The sequence below is a fragment of the Chanos chanos genome, chromosome 1 (assembly GCF_902362185.1).
Source record: "Chanos chanos chromosome 1, fChaCha1.1, whole genome shotgun sequence".
NCBI classification, from domain to species: Eukaryota; Metazoa; Chordata; class Actinopteri; order Gonorynchiformes; family Chanidae; genus Chanos; species Chanos chanos.
Window position 1 is genome coordinate 27,620,837 of NC_044495.1, and position 26,674 is coordinate 27,647,510.

At 42.6% G+C, this 26,674-nt stretch overlaps 1 protein-coding gene across 4 annotated transcripts in view; it reads left to right on the plus strand.

Moving 5' to 3' along the window:
• The window catches only part of LOC115825408 (leucine-rich repeat-containing G-protein coupled receptor 5), a 44,868-nt gene that overhangs the window by 5,609 nt on the left and 12,585 nt on the right, over positions 1-26,674 (plus strand). For 3 of the 4 annotated variants that reach the window (XM_030789242.1, XM_030789249.1, XM_030789256.1), the window contains exons 2-7: positions 12,277-12,348; positions 15,585-15,656; positions 17,734-17,805; positions 21,467-21,682; positions 23,633-23,704; positions 26,545-26,613. In XM_030789242.1, coding sequence (XP_030645102.1) covers positions 12,277-12,348; positions 15,585-15,656; positions 17,734-17,805; positions 21,467-21,682; positions 23,633-23,704; positions 26,545-26,613 — 573 coding nt within the window. The remainder of the gene's footprint in view (positions 1-12,276; positions 12,349-15,584; positions 15,657-17,733; positions 17,806-21,466; positions 21,683-23,632; positions 23,705-26,544; positions 26,614-26,674) is intronic. The other variant, XM_030789263.1, reaches the window with a different exon arrangement.

Genomic DNA, 26,674 nt, shown 5'->3' on the forward strand with positions numbered 1-26,674 from the left:
CCAGCATGCAACACATGGAAAAAAAAGCTTTGAAATAGCAACAAATCATCAAAGGAGAGTAAAAAAAAAAAGAGTTAAATCTGACAACTTTTCCCCTCCTAAGATATGCAATTAAGAACGAGTATCTCTTGATGCAGATGTGACAGAGATAGCCATGTTTGAAATGTTCAGTGAAGCGCTGATTGAAGGTGCAATTTACTATTTTTTTTTTTTTTTATCTTTTTTAATTTTTTTTTTTTTTTTACAACAGTCATAGCTGTAAATTGGAGGCCGTGGGAAATTACTGCACGTTTGACTCAGGCTCAGTTTCCAAGAGTAAAAAAGTAGACCTCCACTGAATGTTCACTCTCCCTTTTTCCATAGTTGCCAGGAATCAGCCATCTTCTGCCTAATTTGCTTTGATGTGGAACATAAACTAATTTTACTATGGCCCCAGCTAAAGTAATTAGCACCCTCAGGCTTTCATGTCACTCAGATGAAGGCTAGTGAGGGAGATTGAGGAATGTGAAAGGAATGACATGTTTAGCACATCACACACACTGTTTGAATGAAGTGGTTTAAGAGAAAAGAAACAGTGCAAAGATTTGTGTGTGTATGTGTGTGTGTGTGAGAGAGAGAGAGAGAGAGAGAGAGAGAGAGAGAGAGAGAAAGTGCTTTTTCTTTAATCTCTTTCATCACTTATGAAGAAATAGAGCTGGAAGTGTAGAGACCCCTGACTCTGCAAGCACTGTATGGTTTTCCACTGTGTGCATGATGGATCAGAACTGTATTTGCATAAGCATAATTTAGCACTGGCATCCAGTTCATGTTTGATTTCCACTCTCACAAAGCTAATGACAGCAAAGTATCTGAGGAATGAAGATCTACTTGTTAAAATTGGTGATATCAAGATCATGACTCATATGTTGTTTCCTCGTCATTTATTAGAATTATGTTTTAATATTCTCTGCCCAGGACCAGAAAGGGTTTTTGGAGTCACATTGAACAGAAGGTTGCAGTGGGAAGAGCTGCTGTTTGGTAACCGCAACTTGAATGATTTTGTCAGTTGTAACGTCCACGGCTTCATTTTCCACGTAAAGCTATTTTAACACCAAAGGCATGAACATACGCTTTGAAGGTGGTGCAGAGCTCTTTGCTAGTAGTGCACTTTACCCCGAGTTCACCCAACGGAACAGATGCTTTTTATTGAAGGTAAGGTTGTTTTGTTTTCCGTTTTTTTTCCTCTCAGACCATGCCGTCCAGGGAACCAGTTTGTCATCGGACTGTGCTAAGACCACACAGGATTTATTTAGAGCGTTTAGTCCATATTAGCTCTTGAGCTTCCTGCCTGAACCCTCACAGTAACTGTAAGCTTGGATTTTTTTTGCAGCTAAAAACACAAACCAGCTCACCTACGAAGAGGTCTGAGCTGCAATTGGGATTTCAGCAGGCTTCCAGTGCACTCAGCCAGTGAGCCCCTTTAGTGCTGCCTCTCCATTGGCTGTCATCGCCTGCGGTTAATAGCGCTGAATGCGCTCATTTAGAGTTTGACTCTGGAAAAACGGAGCCAGGCTGATTTTTGTAAACGTTGCTTTCCCTCTTCCCCGAATCAGACAGCAGTCCATATTCGGGAAGAGGGGTGCTGTTTGTTGTTCTAATGCGTGCCGTAATGCCACTGGCGCGTTGCATCTTTCTTTTTTTCACTATGGATAATGAATAATCAACTGGTGGGAGGCTGGTGGGAGCTCGTTTGCAGAATTAGCAGCCTGCAGGCTTTCTGCACCCTGCAGGCTTACCAACCCTTTTACCCCCCCCCCCCCCCCCCCCCCACACCCCCCACACACACACACCCCTCCCCCAAAAAACATTCTTTCCTCCCTGAATGAGACACAGTTCCTATGGGGCAGATGAATCTGGAGTGCACCCAGATGAGCGTCTCTGTTCTTTGAGGGGAAACCGAATCAGTCTGCTACCCCTCTCTTTGTTCAGCAAAGATGTCACTATCAAGAGGGTTGGATAGCCACTTATCTTTCTCACTATCTACCTGTGTCCTTCTCTTCTCTCTCACTCTCTCTCCCCCTCTCTCTTTTTCTTTCTCTCTCTACGTGATCATGAATTTGGACAGGTTTCACCTCTCAGAAAGATGAGCAGACCACTCAAGAGCATATGTGAGTCCTGTGAGGGGCGACCAGGTGTCTGACAGAGGAGAAAAGGATCAGCAGCAGGTGTACAGTACATCTTGATTCCGTTTGATCCACAGGTGGAAGGAGTGCAGAATGTGGTTAATGCACTCAAGATTTCAAGACGCTTTCAAAGAAATTTCTGAAGCCCTAGTAGGATTGTGTCTGGGAGCATGTGAGCAGACGATTCAGGCCTCATTGTTTTGCTTCATTTCATCCATTTTGTGGGTCCTGTTTACTGTGGGTTCGACTGTTTCTCTTGCTCAATTATTTTCCTCCATAAAACCCATTGTAAAAAGATTCCTGTGGCAGCACTGATTCAAACTAAGCTTGAAAGGATCATTGTGCAAAAGCAAACTGTAAAAGCCAGACATCATTTTCAAGTCCACTTTTAATCTTATGTTGGAAAGATATGTTTATTCTCCCTACATATACTTCTCATACTCCCATACTTCTGTACTCGACTAGCCAAACTAAATTGGCAACTACAACAGGTTTTTTTTTGGTTTGTTTATTTGTTTCCTCCTTTTATTATTTCATTGTCTATTTTTCGTCATGGTTTCAGTAATTTTGAATACAGTATAATAATAAACAGCAGGGCCTTTCATGAGGTAGTTATGCAAACATTTATTCCAATACTTTAGTTACTTGGTTATTTTTATCAGTGTACCATGCAATATGCTTTGAATGCATAACAAAGTAAAGCACAATACGGTAGAGTAAGGCAATCTCTTAGTATCTGGGGTTTTTTTTAGAGAGAGAAAAGGGTCAAAATGCCATCATATTTCACAATAACCCCGTAACTAGCATGGTTATAGAAATAGCAAAATACAATAACATCTGAGTAATTATAAACAGCATTGTTGCATACACATTCTCTGTGCCTTGGACAAGTGGCTCACATTTCTAGATATTTCCATATCAAATATTGGCACTCTGAAAGGACGTTGCCCTCACAGTGTTCCTAAGGACGTGTTTGGCTTGCGCCCTTACTTTTACCTTTGATGCAGTTATATAACATCTCTTATCAAAATGATTATTTTCTGACTGACTACACAGTGTGTGTTTAATCTCCCTCCTCTTGTGTTGTCAAGCTGGTTATTAGATTCATTTTGAGAGTTTTCACCCCTGCCCAATTCTCTGTACCGTACAGAAGGTGATTTACAGTTGTTATAGAAAAGTTCCACTTATAAAATCTAATAACTTATTATAATAACTTACAATATCTTAACATTTTCATAGCGCTAAAATGCCAAAGACTTCAGAAAAACAAACACACACTACCTCCTGCCTGTTGTTTTACTATCATAATTTCAGTACCCAAGTTAATGTTAGTAGTTTGTGTGTGTGTGTGTGCGCGCGCGCGTCTGGGCACACAATCTCGTTGTCTCAGTTCAGCCCATTCTGCAGTATGCAGCTTTTCTTACTCAACAGCTTAGTTCTGTCAATTCAGGCAGCGGCTTTGACTTGGTGACAAGTTCTTGCGAAGGTTTTGGCATTAGCGTTGAAATCTAGAAGCCTGTGGCCAGGCACGGTGATACATATGCCATTGTTTGGCAGTCCTGGCATTTTGGGCACCCTCTCCCAATCCTCTGATCTCCTGCCAGAATGCTTAATTGGCAGAGAAGGAAAGAAGAGCGAGAGGAGGTTTTGTATGCTGCCCCTCTTTTCTTCTTTCATACCAGTTAAAATGATTGTGAGGAAGTCAGTCTAAAAGCACCTCACTTAAAGGCTCATTCTGCGCGAGGAACATCTTGGCATAACAGATGGCCCTAGTGCAGCATTTCACCAGTAGAACATCTAAGCAGGACTTTTGTGTCAACTTGATGCACTGGACGCATTGAAATGGCAGTGGGAAGCGGTGCTGCCTGAAATGGCTATGTACACAAGGTGCATGCTAAATCGCTCTTCCTTGAATGAGCCTTTAAAACCCATTATTCTCAGTTTGAAGGAATGGGAGGGGAGAGGGCTGTGGGTCTTAAGGAGGGGAGGGAGCCCATCAGCAGTCATTTCGCCAGCTAATGAGCTACATCAAGGACTGGACCCAAGGCGGTTTGCCCAAGGGCTTTTTGAAGCTTGACGAATGTCATTTAATTATTCAAATGCCTGTGTGTCTTTTGAAAAGGAGTTTTGTGTCCAAGATTTCTACAGTGGCCCCTGGTTTTTCTTCTTTTTCTTCTCTCTTTTCTCTCTCGCTCTAGTTGTTTTCAGGGCTCCTTGGGTGAGGGGGACTGTGAAGCGTGTGTCTATAGAAGGAGCCTGGGGTGGGCCCCCTTTCTGTATTGACCAAGCCCTAAAAGCGACAGACTCTCCACATCACCTTTTGTTCCACAACTGTTTCAAGATTCGTTCCCTTGTGCTTGCGGATTGCTTAGGAATGGTCTTTCTCAAGCTGACTTGAAAAATTTGATGTCAAAGCTGTGCCTTTTCGGTATTCTAATCTTCACACAATTTTTCATGGTCGTTGTTGTTGTTGTCGTTATTGTTGTTGTCATTGTTGTTGTTGTTGTTTCACAACAATTCTTTTCGCAGTTGTTGTTGTTGTTCTTGTTGTTGTTGTGGAATATCAGCATCATTTTCATTTTGAAATCAGGTGATTGCAAAACAGCATATACTGCTGACCAACACAGAGTAAAAAAGTTGAGGGTTTAAATGGCAAGGAAAACAAACCTTACTTTAATTAGAAAATTCCTAGAGGAAGTGATAATTAAAACTTGTTTTTACAGCTGCTACAAAATTGTCAGCAGCTTCTCCTGCCTAAAGCAGAGGGTGTGGGGGTGCAGTGGGTTTTAGCATGTTCAGATATATTCAGAAACCATCAGTAACACAAAGCCATAAGCAAGGTGCACTGAGGGACAGGGGCTACTCTAAACAATCCTTGGGCCATTCATCAAGGGCCCTTCAGGTAGCAGCAATCCATCCAACAATGGACAAATGACAGCCTCGTGGTAGAGGCCCTGCTGGGGAGCTCACCGAGTTGAGCACCTGAAAACATGCTTTCAGTGAACCTTATCCTGGCCAAGCATCCTCACCCACTCCAAAAATCCTGGGGGCCTCAGGTAAATGGAGCTTCAGGGAGCAGTATGTTTGGATATGTCAAAGTAACACTGTTCAGTTTTTCGATGTGTCAAGGCAAATTAGAATTCATGCCTAACTGTGGCACAGCTCGCAAAGTGTTTTGTCTCTCACTATCAGCAGAGAAAGCTGTGAGTGTATACATATACACAGATACATATATAGATTTAATCATATGGTTAGTCATATCGATATATTCATGTTTATTGTTTGTTATCACACGCTGCTTTAAGGTTGATTGCAGGATATCTATTGTACTACAGTGATTGTAGTGTAATGTTTGTCAAAGTTCCATGTTCTCTGCCTCAAAGGTTTCTCTTTTTTTCTCACATGGGATACTATTTTATAAAAGGACTTGATAACAAGATACCCCTGTTTTTGCCTCACTAGACCTGTTACCATATTAACAGTCACCTGTTCTGTTTGTCCAGTACTGGTGCAGTGTTGTGTACCTTCACTGCAAATCGCATTATGCTGGGAACACCATGGGTGGCTAAATTGATGTCAAAAAGCATTGTGAGATGGGTTTGTGATATCACCCACATCCCTTCTGAAGCATATACATTTTACCTTCAGTGTCTACAGTGATTCATGGAGCTGTTTTTGAGCACTGAAAAACATTGTGCAAACTTCCTTTTGTGTTGCCCACAAGGAGACGTAAGCGTCCCCTTATAATCATAATATTCCTTTCAAGAAAGTCATATCTCAAGAAGTGAGCAAATCAAAACATGAACATTACCAACCCTGTCTTCTTTTGAAAGAATGTCTCTGGTTAAAAATAGCTTTGCTGGTGCAGGAGAAAAGGGGGGGGGGGGGGCAGCTGCATTTATAAGAGAGAGTTCTTATGTTAATGCCTTAATGTTGGCACAGTTGAGTCTGGCCCTGGGGCCATTCACATGCTGCAGATTGTGCCAGCATTCTGTGAAGAGTAAAGACAGATGAGCTCAGGCCAGCTCACATTCATGGATTGTACTCTGGAGGTGTACAGGTGTTAAATTATAGACAAACAGATCGGCAACACTTACGGAGTCAAATCACTTTATTTATTTATTTGTTTATTTGGCTAATGTTCCGCAATCCATGTTGTCAGTTTGTTTTTCCTCTAATCGTACATAGACGCTTTTCAGTAGGTGCTGATACTACCTTACAGAGACATGGGCAACTGAGATTTTACAACCAGGAAAGTTTACCAAGTCACCTTAAGCCTCCCCCCTGATCTTCCCAACACAGATTGACAAAAACAAACAAATAAAAGGTACCCTGACCAAGCCCTTAGAGTGCAATGTTAATCATCCACAGGAGAAATCAGAGCAGTCGATTTGCCCTGTTGGTTGTGTGGCTTGAGTATGGCACAATGTTATCAATGTTGAAAGTGTAAGCAACCTGTTGGGCACCCACCTACATGAGCAGTGATGCCAATTTCACAGGCACGCTTTGCCGTCGTAGTCGTACCTTGGAGATATTCCAATGGAAAGCAGGGGTTGCTCATTAATGGCTAATCAGTGACTTGACAGCCAGACAGACAAGTTGTTATTTGGCCACTCTGCATGTTGAAAGGAAGAACCCCCCCCCCGACCTCACTGCATAAACTAATACTGAGTAATGTTTTGCAAGCTGTTGGATCATCTGCAAGATTGATGCTTGTTGAAGGAAGTGTTTTTTTTCACACAACTCTTTTTATCAGGCTTTCACTCTGTTATTTTAATGTTATGCTTGTAATTCATTACCACAGACTTACTCGCAAAGCTTAAGGCATCTTGGTTATAAATGAGGGAATGGTTAACCAAAAGCACAATCGAGTTGAGGATGCTTCTTCGTTGTTGTTTTTTTCTCCCCTATCTTTTCCAGCATATTTCGTTGTGAAACTCCATTTTGTTCTGCTGATATTAACCGATATTTCTTTCCAAAAAATGATCTGTTTCCCAGGACTTGGTCAAGTTGTACTTTCAGTTCTTGTAAGAATCTGCAGACATCTCAGCATGATTCCTCCTATCTTGACAGATCACAATTTTTCAAGTACCAGAAAAGCCAACGTGGTTTGACTGCAAGCACTCTGAATCTGAGTTCACCTAAGTGAACCCAGACTGACGATACTGCTTGGGCATTGTTGCCTTTAGATTCCTGCTGAGATGTTTTACGTTTCACCACGGGCAGTGAAGAGAAAGTGACAAGTGTGCACAAATCATCCCAGTGTAGAGCAGCTGTCCACTGGCAGTCCTTTGTGATGGTGTACGGGCACAGAGCACTGAAGCTTAGCCACTGGACACTGCCTTAAATCTGCCCCCCTCAGGAGCCTTTCCTCAAGGACCTTGATGTCTTTATTTTGTGTGTCAGAGTGTTTTCTGGCCCTGCCTCTTCTGGGCTCCTTGCTTAAGATTTAAAGGGACATTTATAAAGACACAGAACGTTTTTTTATGAGCTGCTGCACTCACGAAAGGCCATTCTCCACTTCACCCCTGTGTGTTTCGGCTCACTTCAAATGAGTTGTCTCCTTTCACCATTTTGGCAGATGAGGGTTACTCTTTCTCTCTATCCCTCTCTCTTTTGGTGACAGCCTTAAAGTGGGCCCAGGTATGCAGGGAATCCCAGGCACCCGCATGTCACTCACCTTCCTTTCCTCAACCAGATGAAAATAGCACTTTATCGAAAGTACAGTTGTGGACATGAAAAACATGAAAGTCTTTGTCTGTGATTTAAACAGGCTGAAAGGTTTCCACAGAGCTTTGCTGTAACACATGTCGGTAAAACCAAAGAACACACAGTCTCAAATTGCAGTGCTCAGCAGTGTTCACTTTATCTGAGGTCATTTTGAGTCTTTACATGAAGGTCTCTGTATTTTATCAAGGATGTCCTCACATGCAGTTTGCCTGTTACTTTAACTCTGTGGACCTGTGGACCTGGGTGAGAGTATGACATGAATGATTGTGCCTTTCTGGTCTAATGATTCCAAAAGGTTTGGTTCATCAGCATTCATAGAGATACTCTGTTTGCAATCTGCCTGTCACCATGTAACCTCAGGCATAATCCTGCTGTGATATAGCAAGTAATTAAGCATTCCATGATTCGAACAGCAGAAGCACATTAAGGGAGTGGTTAGGCTTAACCGTAGATTTTTTAGGTTCACCCAGGTGAAAGAAAACTCTTTTATCTGCCACAGCACAAATACACAAAAACGTGGTGAAACCACACACAGCTGGTCGCAGCTCAAAGAATTACAGTTCTGTGGCACACCATTTTAGCAGCTTCATTGCTAATGAATATTGTTTTAGGATTTGCATTGCAAATGTTGAGACTCTCGACAGTCTCGGCTCTGCTGAATGGGTTGCACAATTATCAAGTCTAAGCATCACACCAGAGAAAGAATTTAATTCATCTGAAAGCATGCCTACATGTCTGAACCACAGCCCATGCAGGTGAATAAATAAACTAGTCCCAAAGGTGCTACTATGCTGTAGCAAGAGAACTGGAGGGTTTTGTATGAGCCACTTGGTGGGACTGGAAGAGTTCTATATGTGTAGCCCAAGACAGGCTGTAAAATTTGTCACTTGGTGTACACTGTACTTGATTAATGTGATACAGCCAAAAGTGTGGAAACTCATTAGGGGTAAGGGATGTTTATGTGTTGGAAAGCTTTTTGTCTAGACCAATTTGACATGACTGGGCTCTCTCACTTACAAAACATTAATGACATTCTACTGATCCATTTTTTTTAAATCTCAAACAAAAAATTAGTGTGAACATGCACACACAAAACACTGACCCAGTGTCTGGCTAATAATCTATAAATCTTATGGGAAATGTTCATGCACACCTGTTTTATTTACTATTCAAATCCTATTTGTACAGAGCAGTATTTACTTTTGATTTATTGTGTCATTAAGATGGAAATATGCGTGTTTCCTGAGCAGTTCATAGCCACATGAGGGAAGCTATGCTGTGAAATCTCTGGTTTGATTGCACCGATTTATAGTCATTAATACTGCTCGAATGTTTTCATATTATAATATGACATTTCACTCTGTACAGTTTCCATCTTTTGCTTTGAAATCAATTTATTAAGTGAAATAAAATATCAGCTTGTAAACAACTTTAAATAAATGTTCTATGAGAATGTAATCTCTCTGCAAACATTAATCATTTGAAAGTCTCCTCATCTCAACTGCACAACCTCAGACCTGTGTATCTGAGACTAAATGGAAATGTCTGAGTTGTGTGCCCTGGATACATTATTAGTAATCGCATGTGTGCATGCATGACTTTTTTTCATTCTGTTTTTTCTTCCTCACTGTAAAGTAGCAAGACAACCGTTGTAACCAGCAGTCATGTACAGTCCTTGAGCCCTCCTCCCAAGAGGCCAGTGTTTTTTCATGTCACCCCTACTACCTAACCATTGTCTCTCAGTGAGGTCAAGGAGACGTCATGGAGCGTGTTCCTTTCAGCGTTAGTCTTGGTCCAGCCACTGTCACTCTGGCTGATATGGAGAGGGTGGGTTTAGCACCAGATGTTCCACGCCACTGTGGAGAAAAGCCTGGATGCCGCAGGTGCAGGCTGTTCTGCTTTTATGGCCCAAAGAAACCTGATTCACCACTCACTGTTTTATTGTCCTGCACAGAGAGACAGCTTTTCGGGTCCATGTAACACAACACCGGGCACTTGATACTGGCCCTGTATCAAACTTCAATTTTCCACTAAGCTGTGGACATTTCATTGATGTGTGTCATGATCATGAGTAGTGTTTGTTGGATTGAAAGAACGTATGAGTTTATTCATGAATCACTAAAATGAGTTTCCTGAGCTAAGCATTTTGAAATTGCCTCATCTTACAAACCTAGTCCAAGAGCCAAGTGTCCTGGCATCTTTGCCTCCGTGTTTCCTCTAAATAAAGAGCTCCTTTGATTTAATCTGACACTTCGTGCACTTAATTGCAAGAGTTACGTCAGACAAATTATGGACTCTCCTCCGCATGTTTCTCCTCTGCCCGCTCCTCTTCTGCATGCCCATTGTGTACCTTGCAGACACCATGACTCCATGTGCTGGTAAGCTATTCAACCGAGCCCAAAGAAACGAGACAATATTGATAGGTATCAGACAACTTCACCCAGACAGAGTGAGTAACCTGGCAACAAGCCTCCCTTTGTTTTGCCTTTTCTGCATTTGAGACGTGAGTGTCCTCACCAGCATAGGCAAGGGTGAGAGAGAGAGAAAGAGAGAGAGAGAGAGAGAGAGAGAGAGAGCAGGAGAGTGGGAAATAGAGAGGCCACCAGTCTTTTTGAAAAGGCATCCTTACCCCTTGTGTGTCAGCTGCCCTGTAATTCACCCACCACCCTCCCCACCACCCCCTTCCAAGAGAATCAGCATGGATACTTTAGACCCTTGGGAAAGACACTGAGGAACTGTGAAATCGTCCCCCCTCTTCCCTCATCTAACCCCCAGCCACAGCCCACTCTCAGCAGCACCCACTCTCTCCACTACATTAAACCTAATCACCTTTAGCTGGGCCCGTTGTAGCGTTTGATTAGAGTGAAGCTCGTTTCCTGTGCAAGGAAACTGTATGCAGATCCCCTTACTCACCCTGTTTGGGCTCATTTGTCATATTTAATGTGATTCAGGTCCCCGCTTTGGCAGTAAGGAGAAACAAGAGCAAGTTCGGCGCCCACGCTCTTCTGTGAAAAACTGATAGGAGAGTACAATTGGTTAATTTCAGCATACTGCAATCTAGCTTTTGTGCCCACATATCTGGTCGTGCACCTGTTGCTTTACTGATCGAAACCCAAAGAACTGTTGTAATAGGAGACGGATAGATGGGCGTAGTCACTCTAGGTCATTATCAGCATGCCATTTTGTGCAATGCTCTGCAGATTGCCTTAACTGTGCCTGAGTGAAAATATGCAGTGCAAAGACAGAGTTCCATGTTCCTGTGCCCATATTTGTGCCTACTGTAATACAACAGGCCTTGAATGTATTCCAATGTAAACAAGAAGCACTGCTAAGTAATACACCGTGCACTGGGCTGGAGCCCAAAGGATTTCAGACCCACACACAAAGCAGCACTTCAGTCTCTTGTAAACCATCTAGATAATTAGATGAAGGCAAATAGAAACTGTTGATGATGTAAAGAGAATTACACACAGTTTTGACTGGCAACACCACAGCTTTTGCTTTCCAAGGCCTACCCTTAACCTAAACAGATAAATAGGCCACTTTTTATTCCCATCTAGCTTCAGTCGTCACATATAAATGACTACGTCATGGTGTGAAAACAGCTGAGGTCTCTGTCTTCCCATTTGCTTAATTTTGGACCATTATTTAGTCAAGATTGTTCATTTAAACTTCCTGCATTCCTTTTACACTGGGTTCCCTAAAGAACTTGATGTTCTGTTTGTAGTCTCAGGAGAATCTGAATTTTGAAGGCATAAGGACAATTGTTCACACTCTGTCTTATTCCCATGGCCTCGTGCTTTACATCCTCAGTTAAACCGATGGTTTTATAGCCCCGACAGTCTTTGTTTTGAACCCTGCTGCCTTCAGTGGAGTTTCGTAGCTGAGCTGTACCCAGGTACATGATGCTGTTTACTCACTTTGCCCTCCTTACCTAGCACTCACAGCGGTTCTTCAGCGTAATCTTGCTTTTGATGTTTCCCAACACCAAGGGTCATTAAGCTGTTTTGTGGACTCTTTTAACAAGGTTCCTCTTTGATGTACGTGTTAAGTCAAGGGAGGGCTCACACTGTACAATTGGATTTTTGTTCCGGACATACGGAGACCTTAAGGCCACCTGGCTTCCTTGTAACAAGAGATAAGAATAGATGTTGGAGATAGTGCCTTTGAGTGAAGGGAGTCATTGTGTGTATTGTCAAAGTCTGTTTACATAGGAAGTTACGAGGGGAAATGATTTGCTCTGAACTTAATCTGCCTGAATGTTTGGTGTTTGTTACTAGAAAACTGCCATGCCTTAGAGGCAGGGAGACCTAACAGCATTTTTGTGGCATGCACAGGATTAATCTCTCTCTCTCTCTCTCTCTCCCTCTCTCTCTCCCTACAGTGATCTCAGCATGAACAACATAACCTTGCTGTCCAGCAGTGCATTGTCCAATCTCCACTTCCTTGAAGAACTGTGAGTATCAGATCTTAATAAAACAGTAGAAATCCTCCATGCACACATTTGACTAAGAGCCACTTTGGGGCAAATTGTCACATTGTTGACTTTCACATCTTATGCAACTGTGGAGTTTCATTAAAAAATGGGTGTATGGGTAGGAAAATTCCGGGTGCAGCTAGCAAGGATGTCCTTGGAGAATGAGGCAAACAACAGGAACCAGTTGACTGGAATCCCCACTCTGAAGCTAACTAAAATATCAACACTGCCACCATCTCCAGACTTGCCAGAGATTTGGGTCAAATACCAGAAAACCCCCAAAAAATATTGAACTTTAAATCCCCCTGCTTTATTATCACTTCTCCGTCCTAGAGGGTCTGCTCTGTCTTTTGTGAGGAGTTGTTAAATGGAGGGCTCAGGAAATTAAAATGGGGATTGGTTGGCTCAGGTTCCTCTTCAAAGACACAGCCTCTCCGCTAATGAAATCCTGCAGGACCCAGGGAGGAGCTACACCACACGACCCAATCTGGCACTCCTCAGAGAAACCTTGAGAACAGTTTACTGTGTGTAATGTGCTAAGACGCTGGCTTTTTGCCACGTATTGACTTGATGACTATTATGTCAGTGTCCTAATAACCACAGGGGTTTATCCAATAGAATATGTCAGCCCTTTCTAAGAAACCCAATTTTAATGTTTATCAAGAAGGGCGACAAATATTTATATCGTTCCAATGTCCTTAAGCAATCTTTGCCAAAATTCACAACCTGTTTAAATCATTTGTGTGAAGCAGTTCCAGCTGAATACTTTGGCATCTTAGGCAGATAAGATCCATTCCTTTTTTCACACTTTATAATGGAAGTGATTTTCAGGGGTGTTTCTCATTTGCGTTCGCTGAGTATGCTGTATCGCGCCATAAAATCCTCCTCCAGGTTGGCCCACAAGCTGGTCACACACAGAAGGAATGCTGGCTATTCAGGGCAGCTGAACTCTGCCCAGCTCAGTTAAAAGCAGTAATAGTATCTCCCTAATGCAATAATCAGAGCAAGTGATGACACATTCCCACTCCTCTCACCCCTCCCCATCTCCCACACTGTATAAATATAATCAGGGCTTTGTTACCAAAACAGATCTGTTTATGGGCTCCTAAGAGCAGATGCCCAAAGCATGAAAACAATGTCATCTCTCATCTCTGTGGCTATGTTCACTGTGTCCGGTTAGGGCCGAAGTCAAGAGTTTGTGGAATAGGAAGAAACTGGCCAGAGCCAGGGAGGAGAGGATCCCAGGCCTTTGCCAAGCAGCTGTTTTTGGGAGCTACGTAACCAGTACTCTGATAGTGGCGTGCTGCTCTTTGGCTGCATGTTTACTACCCGAGAGCCACACTGGTGTAGCGGAGAGGCACGTTGACCTGCGTCAGTGAGCAGGGCGTTCCATGAATGAAATATCATGGCATGTGACTCGTGGACTAGAGGCACACCAAAAGGGACGGAAAGAGGGGGCATTGCCACAAGTGAACCAGGCACAGGCTGCTTGTCGTTGAAGACATACCTGATCTATGCGTGCCTACAAGCATGCTTCCAAAGGCTCCCTGGTATGGGGTGTCGAGGAAGATCTGATTTCACCAACAAAATTGTGTCACTCATGAGGAGACATATAGTTCATATGGAAAATATGTTCCGTAAACATGGAAGATGTTTTTCTTTTAAATTATGCTATAAATTGTGTTAATTATTCTTTGTTATATCATAAAAAATAAATCAAGGTGGCACACAATCACAAGCTCTGAGTCTAGTTTCTCATATGCATGGAGTCAAGCCCCCATACAGCAGGCATGCTGTAAAATGCCTGTTTTTAAAGGGAGGACAGTTTACCACTGTTTAGGAGCCCACCTTCGCCCTGGTTGTGCCCTCTGTGTGCCCGCTGTGGCTTTTGTATGACCCTCACAGCTGTGCTGGACCTGCAGCCAAAACCAGTATGTGTTTGAGAGAGATACTGGCCAGCACAGTCAGAGAGGTAAGGCTGCAGTGTTTGCCCTGGAATGTGTGCTCAGGTGGATCATTTGATGTCACTTCCAATCCAAAGGTTCCCTCTCTGCACGCAGCTTGACCCTTTCTCAGAAAGCCCAGAACATGATGCGAGGTGCTATTCCTGTCTGCTGGCAACTCATGCGCCTGTCTTGGGAGAGTGCCCTCATTCATCCAGGGCCTCCCCCCCTGCTTTTCCCACCAGGAGCAAGATTCAGCACTGATGTGCCACAAACGACACTAGTCTGACAAGACACAGGTCAGGCGCGTTGAGTGGTTGAGATCTCATAGCCTACCCTTGCTCCTCTGTCTCATTTCCTGGGGTTATGCAGACATTGACATTGTTACTGCTGCTTGCTGCGATAGCACTCTAGATGCAGGAGATGTGGCCCTGAAGGGTCAAACATATGGCCCACTCGCACAGACAACTGTCTGATGCTAATGTGAAACAGCAGCTGGTTTGATGGGGTTTTTTTTCTGTTTCACTCATCTGTCCTTGTCTCAAGTTAATTACTGTGTCACATTAAAGATACTGAAATATGGCCATTCAAACCCTAGCCCCCTGACATTTAAAAACACAACCTATGTAACCCATACATAATGCCTTTTCTGATGGGAATTCTTAACTAACCATGACCTCACCCCTCAAAATGTATTACAGACAAGTTCAGAACACAGGTTCAAAATGTCCTCTTTCTTTGTGGGTAAAGAGAAAACAAGCCTCTAACTCATTACATGCTTCTTTCCTGTACAATTTCATCAGCATTCCTGTGGACTTTGGTCCCACAAAGCCCAGCATTTGCATAAGTACCTGCCCCAAAGCAGCAGAAATCCCTTTGTTGGAATCAAGTGTTTACATAAGAGTCCTAATCTTCAAATCTCAGTGTTAGTTTGGTTGGGTATTTGTTATGTAAATATCAATTGAATATGTATATTTGGCACTCACTTCAATAGCAGTTAGCAAGGAAAAACTGGCAAGGCATGATAGTCACTGGGTATCAGATGATCAGAAAAATCTTGATTAGAGCTGTGTGACAGGGTTTCTCTTTGTTTCCCAATGGAAAAAAGTTCTGGTACCTGTTTTTAAGCCATATCTCTACTGGGAGTCATCACAATCTAAGAAATTAAAGAAATAACAAGAAATGAAAAAGAACAGAACATTTTCATAATTCAGTCCCCTTATTTTTCTTTCTCTCTCTCTCTCTCTCTCTCTCTCTCTTTTTTTTTTACAGGCGTCTGGCAGGGAATGACTTGACATACATTCCCAAAGGAGCATTTGCAGGCCTCTTCAATCTCAAAGTTCTGTAAGTGAATTTTTTTCCACTGTTTTACTCTTCTCACCTAAAAGCAGAGACATGCCATAGTGTGTTTTATTTTTCATTTATTTTTTCATTTATCTAGAGTACAGGCTTTCCACTGAAAGATGACCCTGTGGTCAGAGTTACACCATGACTCCTTCTGAACTGCTTGAGTGAAGAGATGATTTTCAGGCATCTTTAATTACAGAAATGTGCTGGTAATCTTTAATAATTGGTGTTAAAAGGGGTTAATCTTTGGAAAGTCTAGGAAAGCAATTTTACCACTTGGGGAAATTTGCTTGAGATTTCAAAATTTCATGGAGGAGTCTTTGCCTACCGAGGAAAAGCCCACAGGTTAAGGGGAGGATGAACTGAGCTTCAGCCTGTTTGAAAATTTAAAGCATGTTGAATTCAGGGAGAGAAAACCTACATTTAGGGAATTCTCTCTCTGTCTCTTCTAATGTAAACACCTGCAATTAATACCTCATCTCCAGCTTTAGGCAGACTTACATCTGCCCTTCATCACACAAACTCTGTCCATGAACACTGGTTAGAGATGATGTGTTGAGACGAAAGTGTTGACTTGTAGATTCTGCTTGTGAAAGGGACACAGTACCTGAGCTCTGCTGGCAGTCAGGTTTTGGTTTCCCAATTCCTGCTTATGTAATCCAGAACTTTTGATCCATAGGATGACTCTTTGTGATCTCTTTATTCTGGTGCCTACATATTTTTCATGCAACGCACTCCTCTTTGATTTAAATACTGCCCTAATTACTCACAGTCCTTACAGTCATGGACCTTTAGACCTAGATGCACATGTTAAGGCTATGGGACAAGTTTTCAATTTATTACCTCTTATTCAAAAACATCTGGCCTCTTGCTGCAGCAGCTATAAAAGTAAATAAAAACCTGTTTGTGACATACAGAACAAATGTCGAAAGAAAGTGAGCTCTGTAAAAGTAAATTTCCTGTGAAAGTGCTGTTTTTCTTTATGGAGCCACAACAATGTGGAGCTGGGTTTCAGCCCCATGTTATTTGTCACAATAAGAGAGGCTGTCCATGTCTGTCCAGCCCCCCCCCCCCCCCCCCCCAGCCAAATCACTTCAGCCTTCCAACTACTTCAAAGAGAGTGTGCTCCCCCCCAAAAAGCCGAGGGGCTACAGTCATTGCTCTCCACCTCTGATAAAGGATGTGAATGTGCCATGCCATTTGTCAAATCTGTGACACGTTTTTGTGTGTTTTGGAGCTGAGGCAGAGGGTTCCGAGAATAATACACCGTAACAGTCTTGGAGAACTGTCAGATGGCCTAAACAGATCCTTTCCTTCATTTCAGAAGCGTCTGTATTGCTCTGAGCAAAACCTTCATTTTAGTTTTTTGTACTTTCTTTTCCCTTTTTTTGTTATTATGTTTGTCCCAGGTTTCATGTCAGCAGAGGGTACATGGCATTGCATTGTCTGATTGTTGTCAGGAAGAGCTTTACTGTACATCTGGGATGGGGCCTTCGGGGTCAGCTGCAAGAATGTGTGACATACTCACATCGCCAACTGGAATGAGTGCATGAGTTATTTGTTTGTTTACGTTCACCGCTTAGTCAAAGTGGAAGCGGCCCAGTGCGCATCTGCCTCTAAGCCCGAAATTCCAGCAAGCTTGGGAAGGGGCCCACATCCAATGATCTGACCACTTTGCCTGTCCTGCACAGACTATGGTCCTCAGCTGCAGTTATACAAATTATGTAACACCACACCAACATTTTTACACAATGTTTTTTGTGATAACCTGACACTACCACACAATGTTAGTTTCTAACAGTGATTAGTGGCTCAGATGGATTATATTCCTCTCAGTTGCTGAAAGTTCCACAGCTCAGTGAATCCAATGGGTTCAACGTGGAGACAGCAGATTGGCATCAGGCACACTGAGGAAAACCATGTCAATAATGTTCTGAAGAGCATCTGAAATGATAGCATCTGCTCATTTGTTGAATGTAGGCGCTTTGATAGGCTGTTTCTGTGGTTACCTCTGTCCTCGCTGGACCTAATAGCTCCTCTTTCTCTTTTTGTCTACTTGTGTGTTCCCACACAGAATGCTCCAAAACAACCAACTCCAGCAGGTCCCCAGTGAGGCCTTTCAGAATCTACGCAACCTCCAGTCCCTGTGAGTATCCACCCAACACCTTGTCTCTGCTGTCCAAACCCAAACTAAAGAAGTAGCCTTTTCAGTTCATCTCTCAATACCAATGAGCTTGTCCACAATCCACCCCCCCCCCGCAGCATCATCACCACCACATCCACATTTCCACTATCTCCATCTGTCCTCCATGTCTTCATCTTCTTCTTTAAAGGAATCTCCAGGCACCTTAAGGTTCGGTTTCAACACAATTATGTTGTCGTTTATCAGGCTTGGGTTCGTAAGTGGCCAGGACCTTTTTGAATTAGCATATGAAAAGGGAGAAGGGGGAACAGTGAGGCAGGGGATGGGATACCATACAAGGAAAGGCCATGAGCTGGAGCCCAGTCCACATCAGTTTGGGCACTAAGAGGCCTTCCCTTTGATCAGTGGAGAAAGAATTAGAGAAATAAGAGGAGGAGGAACGATAAGGGGAGCAGAGTGGGGATTGTCTTTCAGAGCAGTCGAGCTGGGATCCGTCTCCCCTTTCTTTACCTTTCTCTCTGTCCTGTCTTTCTTTTTTCTCTCCCCCAAACACACGTGGAATATCAGTCCAAGATCACATTAATCCATAAGTATTGTCCCGTGTAACCCCCTCCCCTTCTCTCTCTCTCTACTCCAGCTAACAGAAGGAACAGTGTGGCTATTGTTGGCCAGGGAAGATTTGAATATGTTGTCACACAGGGGTATCTTCAGTAATAGTCATCAGGAGGAGACAGCTCCTTTTTGCTGGGGGCTTTTGTGTCCTAAATGCCTCCCTTCTTCTAAATGGGGTTGATGGGGGAGGCAATCGGGAGGAGAACAGACTATATCTGATTTCTCTTGGTTTCACAGTGACAGTTAGGCTATCCAGACCTAAGCATTTGAAATGGACATGCTCTAACAAGTGCATGAAGTTTACAATGTGTGAAGCTGTCAAGAGTTCTTTCGTCACCTTAGAAGATGGTCAAGGAATGCTTACTTAAGCTTCAGCAAAAAAGAAAACGTACGTTCAACATGCATTCAGATCAGTTGTGTTGCAAAGCTGAAAATGTTTTTAGGGATTCCATGAACAGTATTTGTTTTTCTGCTATGTTCCCTCATGTTATTCATTGTTGGCATCTCCAGTGAGTTTATATAGAACACAAGAATTTATATAGAGCACTATCAAAACAATGTAGTCTTGGGACAACAAAACACCCTGTTTGGTGCACACAGACTCAACAGTTGTCTTGTTACGAAATGTGAGCAGCCTCATCAAGTAGCCTTATAGCTTTTGGCATAGAGTGAGTGAGATCGACAGTCAGGCCTGGGTTCTACTGGAGAGCTATGCTTCTGGCATAAGCCAAAGATACTGCTTTACGCTATATTACTTTTTTATTTGGCCCTTTTTTTTTTGTCATTTTTGTACGTAAATCCAGCATCTGTTTCTCAAGGTCATCTCACAACATCAGACTATGTGGTCCCCTAATATATATGTCAGCAAGACAAATGAAGGAAATTGTTCCCTTGAACTTGAAATACATTTGGACTGCATTCTTTGTAAATTCACCCTCCCTCTGAAAAAATATACATACATTACTTTTTGTCTGCTCAAGGTTGAAATTTAATGTAGTCCATATTTACCAAATAGTCTTCTGTCAACAATCAAGAACTAAAGCACACAAATAGCATAAATGAATGCTTAGGGAACTTTGCATCTCTAGACTCTGGGGACCATGAAGAAGGACAAAACCTTTTCTCCACACTGTGTGGTCTACAGTTTCCAAACAAGGAAAAAAAAAGGACTAAGGATTTAGGGACATAGCCATAGTGTACGTGTCCATTTTTGTCTCACCAAATATAAAAGCTGTACATAATCACATAATCATACATACATACAATCATACATACAGACTGTACACACACATATGAACATATATACACATATATGTATATACAGACACACACACACACACACAGCAAGATGGCAAATTAGAACTGTAGTCAGCCCCTAGTCTTTCATTTGAGAATGTTTTGTATGAAATATGTCATGAGTTTTGTCAAATTTGGTAGCATTTGGGGAATGCATATTTCCTTCAGTGGAAGTACTTATGACAGGTACCTCTGGGCACATAAATGTTTTAAAAACTCACTTTAGCATCTGTGATCGTTTGCTCTGCACTATTTATAGAAGTCTTGCTTGCAGTGTGCTGCAGAACTTCACTGATAGATCTGTGAGGAATAAATCAACTTGTGAGGAAATATTAAACAGGAAAAAAAACATACAAATAACTGAACTATACTGCTACAATGTCTCGGTTTAAAGTGTCTCGGTTTTGCTGAAATGGTTAGCCTATTCAAATATCCCTCTCCCTAAATTGCCCTTAATGTAAAGCTCACTTTGTCTCACATTTTCTTCAGATGAATCCTCCATGGACACTTCACCCATTGTTGAAACTTCACAACCTATTCTCCCCTTACGTGAAACAAAACCTTCAAAGCCTGTCACAGTGCACACAGGTTTATTACAGTGCAGTCTGGTTGGCAAAGCATTAGCAATTCCATTCATTTATTTATTCACTTTCAGCTACGTGTGAGTTGCTTTGAAGACTAAATTTCAGTCACCTGTTCCCAAGAACTGAATTTGAATTTTTGATAGTTGGGAGGTTGGGATATGTTATTAAGCAAATCTGTGATGAGGTAGCAAGATGGAGAGAGAAATACGTTTTACACTGATAGTTTAATTTACTTCACAGAGAACTTGGCATATCAGTACCAATAAAACAAATAAACAAAATAATAATAATAATAATAATTATTATTATTATTATTATTATTATTATTAATATTATTATTTGTATAATCTCTTGTATAATCTCGTGGGTGGCTTTGGACAAGCATAGCCAATTTGTCCCACGGCAAGGCCATGCCCCTCCTGAAACAGTTTGTTGATGTAATCTCGCCTTGTTTGGAGAAGAGGTTCATCCCACCACTAGATCTAAACATTGCTCCATGACTTGACACCATTAGCTCTAAACTTAGCTCCAGACTTGACAGTGAAACTCCAGGAGGATAGCAGCCTGTGCCGTTAAGGCTGTGTAGATGAGGCCACTCTCTCTCATGCCCCTTCTCTTTCCTCCCCACTAACTTGTAAATACTCTGAAAACCACGCTCACAAGAACAGAAGGAGGAAAAAGTATAATATGGCTGTTTTAATGGGATTTGTGTGGCGTTCGTCAGACATTTAAGCCGATAGGCGTCAGCTGGATGGATGGATAAATATACAAATGTGTCTGCACTGTTGGGAGCTCAGAGCAGGGCCTACTCAGAGCTGGGTACTTACGGGTGTCCTAGGCGTTCCCTCTCACCACACAGGCCAAACCAAACCAAGCTTTCATCTCCATAACAGCAGAGACAAACTCTGAAATGAAATTGTTCTTCATTCTCAAACACTTACACCCATTGAAATGAATAGTTTTAACAAATGAGATCATGTCAGTATTCAGTACAATCCTAAACCATGACATAGCACATGAGCATTTCCAAATTAGAAATTGTACGGGGAAAAAACAGTCCTAACAGGACTAACAAGTCCTGAATATTGTTAATTTCCAGTGCAAACTGATGGCTTGTGCTTTCCCTCGCCTCTAACATGTCTTTAAGTTTTACTTTCTGCCCTCACTGCAAGGCGTTTGGATGCCAATCACATTGCAAATGTGCCCCGGGGCTGCTTTGATGGACTGACCTCGCTCCGCCACCTGTGGCTGGATGACAATGGTCTGACTGAAGTGCCTGTGGATGCCCTGGGTGCCCTGTCATCCCTACAGGCCATGACTCTCGCCCTCAACAAGATCGTCTACATCCCTGACCGAGCCTTTGCCAACCTTTCCAGCCTGGTGGTCTTGTAAGTGTTCCCCACACACACGCTTCCGTTTTCTCACCATCTAGTTAACTTATCAATGTACACAAGCACCTTTCATCAAGAACACTAATGACAGGGGTTGTTTGCTGAAAGAGAGGAGGAAAAAAGACAGACAAAACAAGTGAATGAACAGGATCATGCTTGACAGATTTCAAAGAGGTGTTGACAGTTCTCAACTCCCTCAGGGGTTATAAGGTTATTCAAACCTTATCCCAACAAAACACTGTATGCTCCCCATTATGAGATCGTGGGAATCATAAATGGACAACATTTTCTTATTGTAAGGGTGAAATGTTTCATTTTAGGTTATATTTCATTTGAGATAATGTAAGGTAATAATAATGGTGATGTAAGGGCAAAAATGGTGCTTGATGCAGTTTGAGCCAGCATTTTAATTATGGACCAGAGCAGCCTGATGTATGGTGATGACTCCACTGTGATTCCACTGTGGCTGTGGTCTCATCTCCATACAGGCCTTACAGGAAGGAAATATGGTGGACTCAATCACCAGCCAGAGGCATCACTAGCTAGAGCAGGAGAATGCGGGGGCAGAGCAGGATGGCGCCAACTGATTTTCTGGCGAACTGCTGCCACCACAAAGTCCATCTGGCCCAAGGGTATCCATTAAAGCCCTGATCTAAGCTGGAGCCCTGGCCCTGCCAGACTCCTGTCCTTATCCTACTGCCTACCACCGCACAACTCCCTATACCAGTCTCTACACCCTCTCACTCCACACCTCAGCCTACTCTTTATACTTCATGTGGTGGTTACCTCTCTATGTGTTCTGTCTCCTGCACTCATGTTTGGACCTCATACATCCTCTTATGTACTATACATGTGGGCACACACACACACACTCTCACACACACACACACACACACACACACACACACCATTTATCTGCCTCACTTTTTAGTTTAGCACTCGTATCCAAATCCACCCCCCTAACGTGCTCATAAACACACTCATATGCTCATCAGCCCCACACAGCTCCTTCTCTTGCACTCCCCCACTTTTTCTCTGCTTTACCCTTTTAAAAATCAGCAGACCATCCCAAATTCTCTTCTTCAGCACCAGGAGCAGTTCTAGGCTGGTCAGATCTGCCCGAGTCAAGAGGTGGGGGTGGGGAAAACAAATGGGCTGACTTTGCTATGGGGCCAGATAGGAAAAGAAAGAGACAGAACAAGAGAGAGAAAAACAAAACAGATGGAGGGAGAGAAATGAAAAGTAGAATATTGAATCATATAGACCCAGGGTTCTGTGATTTTGCATTGGGTCCACATTGTGGTTGACAAAGTGCCTTGGTGTGCACTAGCTAGCGGTTTGTGGATGTGTGGATTCCCTAAACTTCCACCACCACATTGGCCTGACAAGCCAGTCATTTAACACAGTTACATATGATTATTTAATGTCCTACTGTTATGTGAACAAATGTTTTGATAGCAAGAAAAATAGTGGGCAACCAACAATATGTTTTTCTTTCTCTGGGTTTTAATTTCATAGTTTATGCTGAATATTGCACAGTCTTTACATGTTTGCTATTAAAAGTCATTTTTCCTAACACATCCTATCTTACCTTCTCTCACAACAGAGAGTCCTTTTTATTGATACAATAATGTAGGCATTTGGTATTTGGTGTGTGTATGGTTCCTTCAGCATCATTCTCAAATTGCTCCAGATTGCAGCTAATCAGATGCAGCACTCTTCTCTTTGATGTTCACATATCCTTTTACAGTCGCACTAATTTGCATGTAATGAGTAAAGATTGGGTAGTGGTGGGTTGGCTGGGGAGGGGGGGTTACTTTTTTCTGTTACCCCCATCTCCTCAGTCCTCTTTGCCTTTGTTTTCTCCTCCCTCTGCCAATCAGAAACGCTGGCCCCCAGACCTGCTGGCACTGTCCATCTGACTGTTCTCTTTGCGTTCCTCCACAGGCATCTCAATAACAATAGAATCCTCTCCCTGGGAACGCAGTGCTTCTACGGACTCCAGAGCCTGGAAACTCTGTGAGTTGACCTTTCATTAACATGCAGAAAACTGGCATTTTCAAGACCCCCTTTCCTTCCCCACCTCCCCTCCTCTCTCTCTCACTCTCTCCCTCTCTCTCTTTTTCTCTCTCCTCCCTCTCTCTTTTTGCACAAATGCATAGTATTGCCTAAAAGCCCACTGATTGGACTCTTGTTGGTCTTCATGTGAATGACAAATGTGCTGATGACACTTTGTCTTAAATATGAAGGTACTCAAATGCATATGCAAAGCCATGTATGTTCTCAGTGAAAGAGGCATTGCTTAAATCACAGGAGTAATCAGATATGTCAGTCAGTCCTCTGTCGTGTTATCAGTCAACACCTTCTTACTGGAAACACTAACTTGTCATCAACATCACAAATCATTTTTTATGGTTCCATTTCTCCTCCAACTGCACTTGTATGATATGTCATGCCCTATTATAAGGTTCCCACTCTGACAACAGAGGCACAACAAAGTTGTTGCAATAAAGCTCTTATCATACAGTATATACTACTAGCAACAACAGTCTTGGCAAGTCTGGGAAGATTTGAACTTCACAATGGTGTGGCACCCAAACGGTCACTGGCATGTCATTCTGTCTATCTCAGTTAAAGATTCTGCAAAGCTTAATTGAAGCTGTTGCATACTTTCCTTTGGCTCCATGCTTTAAATGGGCCTGTAGTTGAATGGGACACGGTAAGTTCTTCAGATGGGATTAGCCTTTTGTCAGATGTGAGCAACATCAAGTGGGGAGGCACAGCCTACGACAGGTTGGAGAGTTTCTGCCAAGAGTTCTGAGGTGCCTTACCATATAGTCCCCCCTCTGTCTAACCTCAATTCCAAATCTGTTTCACTAATGGGAGCAGATGCTTGGACACAGCTTGCATATTCTCCCTTGGGAGGGGGGATGTGTTTCAGCACTGTGGGGGCACCCACTCCCACATTAACTCTTTCCGTGTCAAATGAAATCTATTCACCTCTGTGGACAGGGGGCTATTCATTAACCTCTACTCCCCTGTCCATGTTCTCGTACTCCCACTTCAGAAACTTTATTTGTTTGTCATTTCAATAACCAACCACTATTTACGCATCCGCCCCCCCTCCTCCCTTTTTCTTTCTGGAACACTCCGAGCATGTTCCCTCATTCCTTTCATGAAATTCTTTTAAAAAAATTAAAGACCTCAAAGAAATTTCTCAGGGTAGCTTAAGTTTAGGCATAAAACCATACATTGTGTGCTTCAAACAAGCCTTTATTCATTTAGCTGAATTTTGTTATTCCATACCAATGACTTACTGTATGCTCCTTAATTAAACGGATCGCAAGTATGACAAGGTTTACACGGCAGATATTTTCATGAGGTATTAAGAGACAGACATACTCATTATGTTTCCCAGCTGAACCGCAAAATGAAGTCTCTTATATACAAGTGTTACTCATTCGGATAGGCTTTGGCTGCTGCTCCACTGAATCTCAGTGTGTGGCCACAACTCTGAAATAATTACCTTCAATGTACATCAGCACAAGCTCTTTGTTTTGTCTCAGTGTTGTTTTACTGCTATGCTGAGACAACCTTTTGGCAAGACTGCAACTCTAATACTTCCTTCGTAGTGCTTGATAGTTGATAGTATCCCAAAGATGGCTTCACTCGCTTCCCACAAAAATTTAAAAGCTTGTGAAGAGATTTGACCATAGATCGTTGATAGGCGTATGCCAGTGTCACCCTTCTTTAAAGGCTATCAGTCTTCTCACAAGAGACAGGCAGGGATGTGCAAACTGGTCCCAAGTCACCCACAAAATAGACCTGCACATTGAAGCAATTTCAATTTAATGGTATTTTCACAATCTGGGAGTTTGTTCCACCGTGTTGATGGTTTGGAGTGCATCTGGCTAAACAGTGGATCTGTGCTAATGCACCAGTAATGCAGGGCCACCTGCACCCCAGAGAAGGATCACTGAATGTAATTGAAAGCAGGTGAAGACCTGAAGACTGAAGACTGCTTTCTTGATGGAAATCGTCTTCGAGTCAGGGAAAAGGCCGGAACTGAAAGAGATGCATTTTTGTGAAAGCATGGAATTAAACAACTTTTAGGTTGTATCTTTGTGTGTGCATTTGTTTCACTCTTTATTTGTTATTGGAACAGATGTAAAGTGAGGGTCCCTAGGTTAATGGTGGAAATATTTTCACAGGACACAAAGAGAAAATGCTGCTACCACGTTGCCCTGTTTGGTCCTCCGTTCTTTAAATTTATCTTGGTGATATCTCATCATACAGTAAAGAGAGAGGACATGACTTCTGGTGCGAATCCTGTGAGCGGATAATGCCGTCGTTCAGAGTGCCTTCATATGCCAGAGCAGCTTTCATATACAAAGAGAGAAGTTATTTGCTGCTTACCTTAGTCACACAAACAAATTAGGTAATTTGGGTTGCTGTGAAAGGGGCTTCCTTTGGCTTCATTCATTTGCCCGGAGGAAGGTGACTGTTGTGTATTATTTCCTTTCACCCTTCCTCTGTGGTCTGGAACGTACAGATAGTGTCAACGTGGCTTCTCAGTAGAAGTATCTTTCACATATCTTAAGGTTGTTGGTTGGTTGTTTAGGGCATGTGGGTGTAATTTTGGAGTAACCATAGTCTTTCCCCCAGAATCACACTCTTACTAGACATAGTTTATTAAGTCATTTCTCATTATTTATGACTCTCGAGAGAGTCCCTAAGTGTAGTCTAAAGCCATAGCCCAGCCATGAAATGACACACATCAAATCTCATGATGAAAGAGCATGGTCATTTAGTGAAGACAGTTTGTGATGGCAACTGCACTTCCTTCACTTCTCTCACAGAGATTTGAATTACAACAATCTGGAAGAGTTCCCTGTCGCAATCAAAACCCTGACAAACCTCAAGGAGCTGTGAGTATGCATGCTGTCTCTATGTACTGTTGCTACTGCTGCACTGACTTTCCCCTGGGCC